The sequence below is a fragment of the Morone saxatilis genome, unplaced genomic scaffold (assembly GCF_004916995.1).
Source record: "Morone saxatilis isolate NCDOM2014 unplaced genomic scaffold, NCSU_SB_2.0 Contig5, whole genome shotgun sequence".
In the NCBI taxonomy this organism is placed as follows: domain Eukaryota; kingdom Metazoa; phylum Chordata; class Actinopteri; family Moronidae; genus Morone; species Morone saxatilis.
In genome coordinates, this window is record NW_023340095.1 from 14,491,059 (window position 1) to 14,501,050 (window position 9,992).

The 9,992-nt window shown below is 41.6% G+C and overlaps 2 protein-coding genes across 2 annotated transcripts in view; both read left to right on the forward strand.

Moving 5' to 3' along the window:
• Positions 1-3,336, forward strand: gpr1 (G protein-coupled receptor 1). The gene is made up of 3 exons (XM_035677266.1): positions 1-597; positions 1,349-1,455; positions 1,547-3,336. The coding sequence occupies exon 3, from the start codon at positions 1,572-1,574 to the stop codon at positions 2,649-2,651; it is 1,080 nt and encodes a 359-aa protein (XP_035533159.1). The 5' UTR covers positions 1-597; positions 1,349-1,455; positions 1,547-1,571; the 3' UTR covers positions 2,652-3,336.
• A 511-nt stretch (positions 3,337-3,847) lies between these two features.
• Positions 3,848-9,992, forward strand: part of LOC118338757 (NADH-ubiquinone oxidoreductase 75 kDa subunit, mitochondrial-like) — a 7,120-nt gene continuing 975 nt past the window's right edge. Inside the window, exons 1-18 of the mRNA XM_035676067.1 lie at positions 3,848-4,097; positions 4,767-4,846; positions 5,240-5,340; positions 5,428-5,535; positions 5,642-5,718; positions 5,859-5,940; positions 6,068-6,198; positions 6,280-6,465; positions 6,556-6,690; positions 6,786-6,900; positions 6,982-7,127; positions 7,216-7,344; positions 7,429-7,558; positions 7,653-7,813; positions 7,907-8,061; positions 8,322-8,497; positions 8,583-8,717; positions 8,843-8,915. Of these exons, the coding sequence (XP_035531960.1) occupies positions 4,768-4,846; positions 5,240-5,340; positions 5,428-5,535; positions 5,642-5,718; positions 5,859-5,940; positions 6,068-6,198; positions 6,280-6,465; positions 6,556-6,690; positions 6,786-6,900; positions 6,982-7,127; positions 7,216-7,344; positions 7,429-7,558; positions 7,653-7,813; positions 7,907-8,061; positions 8,322-8,497; positions 8,583-8,717; positions 8,843-8,915 (2,119 nt within the window). The 5' untranslated portion in view covers positions 3,848-4,097; position 4,767. The remainder of the gene's footprint in view (positions 4,098-4,766; positions 4,847-5,239; positions 5,341-5,427; positions 5,536-5,641; positions 5,719-5,858; positions 5,941-6,067; positions 6,199-6,279; positions 6,466-6,555; positions 6,691-6,785; positions 6,901-6,981; positions 7,128-7,215; positions 7,345-7,428; positions 7,559-7,652; positions 7,814-7,906; positions 8,062-8,321; positions 8,498-8,582; positions 8,718-8,842; positions 8,916-9,992) is intronic.

Here is a 9,992-nt window from a genome sequence, read left to right on the forward strand (position 1 = left end):
CCTGCCCTCACAGTAACACACAGAAGGCCTGCCACAAGTTTATTCTCTGTACACCAATCAATCAGGACTTGTAAGAGGAACTCAAATGCAGAAGGGAAAATGACGTTTGGCCCTAACCGCTGACTGAAGCAATATTTGTCCATTTTGGGAGAGGAAAAAAAAATATATCTGCAGCATTAAAAACCTTTCCGTGTATTTCACCGAGGGGGGACAGCGTGAGTTGAGGGTTGTACCCCGCTGTTATGAAAAGCAGCCGCAGGCAGCTCCTCTGAATGAAAAGCATTCTTCATTCCGTGCTGGTGACCAATAACTTTTCTTCATCCTGTGGTTCACGTTTGACGCGTCAGCCGGGGCGCGCCCACCGCACATCTCCACTCCTCTGAGCCCTTTGCTCTGAACGCACAGTTAACGGAGTTTTAACTTGGATGGACTCACGGAAAGACAACACATGCCGAAAGCTGCAGAAAGAGTTTTTGCAGCCGAGTGGGAAGTCACGGAGCAAGGCCCAGCGAGGCGGAGGCTAGAAGGCTAAGTTAGCAGCCACTTTTCATCCGGGAGCTGTCGGTGTTTGCATCCAGACACTTTTACACAAGGAGGGTAAGCGATGCACCCTCTTTCACATCTTAACGGGGGGGGGATCACTTCAAAGTGTGCCAATATATGTGTAGCCTATGTGTTGTAGTGTTTTTTTTTATTATTACTGTCCAGTCTAATAGTAGTAATGTAATGTAAAGAAATGTAATGTTAGAAGTTACTTTTTTCTCTTTTAAGTTAAGTTAGCTGGATAGATATTTTTTTATAAACGGGTTTATCTCTTGTTTAATCGGATATTATCTACACTAGCTTTCACATTTTTAAAGGACTATGCAGTTATGCAGCTTTTTTCTTTTTTGAGAATGAGTTTAAAAGTGTATTATTAATGTAGTAATTTAAGTTTTAACCTTCTTTTTATTATATTGTTTACTTGATCTTTTCAGCTACATATGAATACAGTTGTATTATTGCAGTGGCAACAACAAACATTCACCTCAGACCACAAACATTCATGCTAAATTTGATTTAAAAATGTAGAATTTTGTAGAATGTGCTTCATTCTGGCCTTGATAATGATACAAATATTGCTGATGTGTGAAAAAGTCTAACCTTTTACCCAGTTGCTTGGTTGGTAACAGTCTTTGGAAAGATTAACATTTATGAATTGTGCAACAATACTATATCTGCCAGTTCTGCCATCGTAAAACAGAGTGCAAAACAAAGAATATGAATCATCCTATGAGGGCTCTTTCTGCCTCATCTGTTGGGCATCTCAGTGTTGTTGATCCAAATAGATGTTAACACTATGTTCCAGGGTTAGTCAGGACACACCCAGTCCTAAATTCAACACAGGAATTGAATGATCGTAAGAGGCCAACTGGATCCTTTTGGAGAACAGCCCAGCATAATCACAAGTGTGAGGTGAGGAACTGTTTTATAGGCTGATTATAATGCAGATTTTAAGGATACTGTGTTTCCAGATCATCTTAATCTTATCATGAACGTCCCACAGATAACTTCACCGCATCCTCGAAACAATGGGTGACTCCAGCGAGGACTATGGAAACTACACCTATGAATACTACCTGGAGTACGGCGACCTGGAGGAACTTAAAGTAGAACACAGGCAGAGAGAAACCATGCACATCATCTCAGTGGTCATCTACATCATTTCCTTTGTGCTTGGTCTGATTGGAAATGGAACTGTCATTTGGGTGACAGCGTTTAAAAGCAAAAAGACTGTCAACAGTATCTGGTTGCTCAATCTAGCCATGGCAGACTTTGTGTTTGTGCTCTTTCTCCCCTTCTACATTGATTACATACTGCGGGACTTCCACTGGGACTTTGGTGTTGCCATGTGTAAGCTTAACTCGTTTGTGTCCGTGATGAACATGTACGCCAGTGTGCTCTTTCTCACAGTGCTCAGCATAGACAGATATGTTTCTCTGGTCCACCTGAACTGGTCTCCGAGGCATCGCACTGTAGAGAGGGCCTGGGTCGTGTGTGGTTGCATATGGGTGATAGCTGCCGCCCTGAGCTGCCCCGCGCTCATCTTTCGCGACACCATGCGCCTACATGACAAGGTGGTGTGCTTCAACAACTTCCACACACAGGACCGAGACATCGCGGCCATGACACACATTATAATAGTGGCCATTCGCACCACTGTGGGATTCCTTCTGCCTTTTACTGCGATATGTGTGACGGGCATCCTTCTGACCATCAAAGTGAATCAATCCGGGGGCTCGGTTCGGTTGTCCAGCTTCTCCAAAACAGTCTCTGCGGTGATTCTGGCCTTCTTTTTATGCTGGGCACCGTTTCATACTTTTAGCCTGATGGAGTTATCCATACATTCCTCATTGTACCTACACGACATACTGAAAACCGGCTTTCCTCTCGCCACAAGCTTGGGCTTCTTTAACAGCTGCATTAACCCCCTGCTGTATATGCTCCTAGGCAAAAAGGTGCGTCACATCCTGAAGCATGCATGCTTTAACTTAACTAAAAGTTCACTGAGAGAGCTCAGCCAGTCGATCTCTGCCACTGACATAGAGTCTGTGCCAGGAGTTCAGCAGGACAGTGTCCCAGAGGAGCCCGTGGAGTCATCAACTCTATGATTACAACCGTCCTCTGACTGTAGTAGTAGTCCGTGAAAAGTATGAGGCTAAGACTGGCTATTACTTAAGCTTAAATGTGGGGGATTATCATAGCTGTTCTTTCCAGCTCTAGTGTTAAGATTTTCCTATTTTGTTTCATTTGGACAGAGTAATGTGTAATTACTCTCAATGGAAAAGCTGAGCCGCACAGTGTATAACGTCTACATGGAGTTATCTTTCATCGTCCTGTTTATTTTTTCATTTGCATGACTCAAGTGATTTATAGAGTGAAGAGGCGAGATTAAACATTACAGATGAAACTGCCGATCAGTGGATCAACAGATAATTAAAACTATTTTGATAATTGGTGAATTGTTTAAATCATATTGCTCACAAATTGTCCAATAAAAGACATTGACAGGTTAATCAATAATGAAGGTAATCATCAGTTGTTTACATCAAATGCATTTTATGTATTTACCAAAATGTTTTTATTGTTGTACTCCTGGATCATGGCATCTTTGGTTCTTAAAGATGCTAATGCGTTGCATTTATACTCAGTATTATTACAGTATTATACTGGCTGCTAGTTACCTTTTAATATATATTGTAAGATTTATAAACTAGTTGAGAATTGTATAAATGTTTTATTCTAATATATTCCAAGTTAAAGGCATATATGGTAATAAATGTCTTCTTCTAAACACCTACAGTACAGTACAGTTTGTTTGAATAACTTCTTTTTTATTGTTCGCCTTGATGAATAGTCTGTAACCGCATTAAAAAAAGCAGGCTTTGATGTTTTATGTACACAGAGACTACATTTCCAGGTGGATTTAAACAGGCCTAGTGAGTATACCCGAGCCAGACGTAAACCCAGATGTGAATATAACTCCACTTCCTGAGAGCGTGTTTACAGATCCAGCCATTTCCTGTTATTTCTCTGTGTTGAACTCTGACTTTTAGAGATTACATAATTGTTAGGTCTCATCCTGTGACTGGAAGGTTGCTGGGTTGAATCCCCGGAATAATTGTAAACATGCAATCAGAAATCAAACATTTTACCCTCTTTAAACAGTCAGCCTACCCTCATGGCACTTAATGGACAACTCAAGTGGACCTCCATCTTTTTGAATGATGTGTAATGTAAATTAAAGTGAGAGCCAATGAAACAAATTGAATTTGAAAGCCCTGCTACTCCATCCAGTGAACCACATCCCCACAGCCTGCCACAGATTGACTGAACCCTAGAAAAGACGAGGATCTTCAAAAGGGAGCACTTCACATCACTGTTAACAGTTTAGTGTTTTATTACCTGTATGATTAGATTAATCAGCATGTAACGGGAAAGTAGCCTTTCTATTTGGATTATGGTATACAGGATTACTTAATCCGTGACGCAGCACAATAACAAGACAGTGCGCAATCTGCGTCGCAGGCAGTCTCATGAGGACAGACACTGTTAAGGTAGGTGACTGCTCACCGTAGTGGTTAGGACAATATCATTAAGTATGTAGACAATTAATAGTTCGGACACAGCTGCTTCACGGACGCTAGAAAGGGCTCCTCATGATTGAATAAAGTGGTGAAATTTAACCGGCTGGAAGTCAAGTTATGTGTTAGAAGATATGCTAGTTCGAATGTGTGGGTTTGAATTTAACGGCGCAGACGTTTATAACCGTTGGAAATACACCGTTCCAGTGACAGTTGGTGTGTCTTGTGGACGTTACGTTAGAATGTAACAACGCTAACAGTCAGCTAACGATTAACGTTAACGTTCCATCAATACTGGCTAACGTTAGCTGGGCACATCGTTTAACTAACGTCAGTCCAACGTTACATACAGTTAACGTTAGTGTGTCACATTTATAACGTAATGCAGGCTGTGTAAATGTGATATATGTCTTTATACCTGTACAGGCTCATTATTATTTATTTAAATACGCAGCATGAATTGGCTAATCCTGCTAACTTAACCTTAAGGTGGCTACTTTCTGTTGTTGTTATGGTAACGTTAGTCAAATGGAGGCTGTACGGTTCTCCGGCTTTAATGTCTTTAAGATTTGTCGACATTTTACAAAAGTGTGTCAACCGGAGGAGCCCGACCTCACACGTGATGCTGCCTCTCTCCTCCAGCATGTTGCGTTTGCCCGTGGTGAGCCGGAGTCTCTTTCCAGCAGCTGTTACCAAAGGAGGCGCGGCTGCAACTAACAATGGTAAACAATATGCTTCATACTTCATCAGCTGGTTAATTGATCATGCCTTCCTTACGTACAATGTGCGTCTTGTATTTCTGCACCACAACACCCGTTTTGTTTGTTGTTTGTGTGCAAGGACCAGAGCTCTTGTCACTTTGTTCCCCTGATGGATTATAGGCAGGATTACAGATTTGCCAGCTACCACATTTAGTGCCAGGCCTTTGCTGGCTTAATTTAGCCAGTAGTATTCAGTGGCACTCATTTATTATTGCTTTGTAATACCAGGAGTGATATAGTAGTAATATAATGTGATATAAATGATGATTATTCATGTAACTGCTTGCTTTACAGTCCTTGGATGAAAATAAAATCTGAAGAATGCATTAAAATGTTTTCTGTCTGTGCTTGAAGCTCGCACCGCAGCTACAGCAACAGCAGCCGCCAGTAACCTCCTGGAGGTGTTCGTGGATGGGAAACCTGTCATGGTGGAGCCAGGAACCACTGTGTTGCAGGTAACCTCGTGGTAAATTCACGCATGCAGTTATACGAGAGTTGAGTCATACTATCAGATTTAACACGGCGACTCAAATCTGTCACAGGCATGTGAGAAGGTAGGAATGCAGATTCCTCGCTTCTGCTACCACGAGCGCCTGTCAGTGGCTGGAAACTGTCGCATGTGTCTCGTGGAGGTCGAGAAAGTTCCTAAGGTATGTTTTAGACTGTGTGTAAGTGTGTGCGTTTCAGTATTTCTTTGCCTAGTATGACAGACACCTACTTAAAATAACCAGGAATCATTTTTCATTCGTCTTGTAGCCAGTGGCTGCTTGTGCCATGCCAGTGATGAAGGGCTGGAATATTTTAACTGACTCTGAGAAAACAAGGAAGGCCAGGTAGGATCAAACTCACAAGTTCGACAGTGTAGGCTTTCTCTGATGACATTGCATATTACTGAAAGCCCACATCTCTCACAAAAAAACAAAAACAAAGTGGAAAGAATTGTATTTAAATCTGTTGTTTACTTTTCCCACAGAGAGGGTGTGATGGAGTTCCTACTGGCTAATCACCCATTAGACTGTCCAATTTGCGATCAAGGGGGAGAATGTGATCTACAGGTAAAGATAACCACCAGCCGTGAAGATGTGTTCACAGTCTTCAAACACTTGAGTGTGCTGACATTGTTTACTTTAGGATTCATATTCTAGGATTGATTAATAAGACTGAATACCATTGCGTTTGAAGGACCAGTCCATGCAGTTTGGCAGTGACAGGAGCCGCTTCACAGAGGGCAAAAGAGCTGTGGAGGACAAGAACATTGGCCCTCTCATCAAAACCATTATGACTCGCTGTATCCAGTGCACTCGCTGTGTGCGGTGAGTCCCACACCAATATCTACAGTATCAGTACAGTAGAGTATATTGAATATTTATATGAAGTACTTTCTTTTTGTTCAGCTTTGCCAGTGAGATTGCAGGTGTGGAGGATCTGGGTACCACTGGCAGAGGCAATGACCTGCAGATCGGGACCTACGTGGAGAAGATGTTCATGTCGGAGCTATCTGGGAATGTCATTGATATATGCCCAGTGGGGGCCCTGACGTCTAAGCCATATGCATTCACTGCCCGCCCGTGGGAGACAAGGTTTCTGGATTGTGCTCTACATTTTTGCTTCACTTTTAAGGATGAAATGTTAGCCTTTACACTGATGTTTTTCTCTTTGGTGTCCTGCAGGAAGACTGAATCCATCGATGTTCTGGATGCTGTGGGCAGTAACATTGTGGTGAGCACTCGTGGGGGTGAGGTGATGAGAATCCTGCCTCGTATTAATGAGGATATCAATGAGGAGTGGATCTCCGACAAAACCAGGTTCCTCTCTTATGACACAATGTTTGCTTCACATACATATTGTAGATTTGTGGATGATGTCTGCATCAGTGCTGAACTCTGCTTCATCCTGACAGGTTTGCTTATGATGGACTCAAGAGGCAGAGGCTTACTCAGCCAATGGTGAAAAATGACTCTGGCCAGTTGGTTCCTACAACCTGGGAAGATGCGCTGACTCGAGTTGCTGGAACAGTATGTAATTTATGAGGAAATTACCTTCTGTAGCTGTAGGCTGTCCTAAGCCGCGTCTGTAGCTTTTGTTTTATTTGACAGTTGCAAGGAGTCGAAGGAAATGGTGTTGCTGCTGTCGTCGGAGGCTTGGTGGATGCAGAGGCTCTCATTTCCCTGAAAGACTTGCTGAATCGTTTCAATAGTGACAACCTGTGCACTGAGGAGGTGTTTCCAATGGCTGGAGCTGGGTAAGACCATAGAAAGAGTAAAAGAGAAGATGGGACAAAGCCTGTTGAACTACTGCTGATCTTTGTGTCTTTACCTTGGCTTCTTTAGATCTGACCTGCGTTCAAACTATCTCCTAAACACTGGGATTGCTGGCATTGAAGAAGCTGATCTACTGCTTCTGGTTGGCACAAACCCACGCTATGAGGCTCCTCTCTTCAATGCACGAATCAGAAAAAGGTACGTTTAAATACAGTTGAGTAAATCTCCTTAAATCTGAGTAAAACAAAAAGGCACTTTCGTTAATATGTTCTTCTCATTCAGCTGGCTTCACAATGAGTTACAAGTGGCTCTTTTGGGAAAGGAAGTGGACCTAAGTTACACATATGACCATCTTGGGGAGTCTGCCAAGGTTCTTCAAGAAATTGCTTCAGGAACTCACCCGTTTTCCCAAGTAACTCTCTGAGCACTCTCAGTAATACAGAGAATGTTATTGGTGAACTTGAATGTCTCCTCCTGATGTTTGTGTCTTCTGTCTCACCTTGCAGGTCTTGGCAGAAGCCAAGCATCCTGTTGTTGTAGTTGGAAGCAGTTGCCTGCAGAGAGAGGATGGGGCCGCAATAATGGCTGCTGTATCAACCATCGCGCAGAATGCTCGCGTCAGCAGTGGGGTGGAGGAAACCTGGAAGGTTCTCAATGTGCTTCACAGGTCATAGTCTTGGCAAATTAGAGGGGAAGCTTTAAATAAAAGGACAGTGTTCAGGAGGAATTTCTGCTGTAATATGTGTGCCTGTTTCTTTAGGGTTGCCAGTCAAGTGGCTGCACTTGATCTTGGGTACAAGCCAGGAGTGGAGGCTATCAGAAAGAACCCGCCCAAAGTTCTGTTCCTACTGGGAGCTGATGCAGGCTGCATTACTCGCCAGGACCTCCCTAAGGATAGCTTCATAATTTATCAAGGTCAGCTGTTTCACTGCACAGCAGCAGAAGCTCTTTCATCTACATAAATGTAAGCATTGCATCTGAGAGAGGCAGTGCAATTCCTGACATCATGTATTGCATGTACAGTAGGGTGGCAAAGGAAGAACCTGAGTCAATGAGTAAATCAACATAAATGAATGCAGGCGCTTCCATACAATACACACGGGGCCATTGGATGGTTAGAAGAGCATTAAACCTTTTTGTGCTCAATTGTAATGCTATTTGACATAACTGCTCAGGTCACCATGGCGATGTCGGTGCACCAATGGCTGATATCATACTTCCTGGAGCTGCATACACTGAGAAATGTGGCACCTATGTGAACACTGAAGGCCGTGCGCAGCAGACCAAAGTGGCTGTGACCGCTCCAGGCATGGCTAGGGAGGACTGGAGGATCATCAGGGCCATATCTGAGGTGAACTACAATAAAAGACAATCATGTTTTATAAAATAATGAGAATAAGACTAAATCCTGTGTATTTTTCCCGTGCCTTTTTAAGCTTGCTGGAGTGACTCTGCCATATGACACCCTTGATGAAGTGCGTGATAGGCTGGCAGAGGTTTCCCCAAATCTGGTGCGATATGACAACGTTGAGGAGGCCAACTACTTTAAGCAGGCTAATGAGCTGTCTAAGGTCAGCTGTTATCTTCCTCCAGCATGTGTTTAGTTGATAACAGAGAATGCACTGATAAAGCTGTATTTTAGTTTGTTTCACACTGTTCTCCATGGTGACGACGATATCTGGCTTATCCCTTTCAGGCAGTGAACCAGGCTGTCCTTACTCGACCTTTAGTCCCTCCACAGCTTACTGTGAAGGACTTCTATATGACAGGTGGGTCACTCGTACAATGATACTCCTCTCTCTAATCCTAATCTAAATGTTATTTTCAGTCCAACGTCCTCCAGGAAACACAGCAGTGTTGTATAAATTCTTTAATTTCAATATAATCATGTTTATTATGTTTTTATATGGAGAATTTCATGGCAATTTCCCTAATATGAAACAAATAAGTAGTAGAATAATGACATACATTTAAAAAAAAAAAAAACATTATTCAATCAATTATTAAAAGCAGAATTTTATGGCATCTGAAAAATTAATAAGCAAGTCAAAACAATGTGGTATGCTGGCTAACAATCTGCACCAAATGCTTACATCATTCTTAAAATGAGCAGCTGTAAAGGATTTTTCTATAATTATTTTGTGATCAAATTATTGTCACGTCATAGTAACTCCAATATAGTGAATAGCTGACATTAATAAATAACATCTTATTTTGTAGCTGCTGGTAGCTACTTTCTCTCAGCACATTATATTTTCTTTGTCCCACTGCTTCTGATGTTGCTCCTGGAAGTCTGCTTTACATACTTTTATATAGATTTTTAAACCTTTTAATCACAAATATGACCAAATTTGATTTGTAGCACTACTTCTATGACTTTGAGGTGAACAAAATGCTCCTTAGTTTAAAGGTGGTAGTCTGGATATGATCACATTTTGCAGTCTGCAAAACAAAAACTATGTAGCATACTGTCCCAAATATTAACAACTATGGATACAAGATAATTATTGAGGCAGATACATTGTCTGACGTTAATGGGAATGTTATATTATTAGGAATTATCCTGATAATTCAATTATAAGGTCCATAATAATATTATATCTTAATAATATTATAGGCTTTATGCTCTATGAAAGCCAAAGAATGTTTGTTAAGTTGTTTGATGAACTTTACTATAAAAAATAAATGAACATTTGTGTTATTAACATTGATGTCAGATTTAATTAGAACAGAGCTATAGAAGATCAAAACATCCATCTTTGCTCACTACATCTCAGCCTTTGTTACCATTAGATGTGTAAAAACTACAGGATATGAACTTCTTTTTAAAAAACACAAATGTGAAA

Coding starts and splice junctions, on each gene's coding strand:
- gpr1 (XM_035677266.1), top strand. CDS start 1,572: ATGGGTGACTCCAGCGAGGACTATGGAAACTACACCTATGAATACTAC.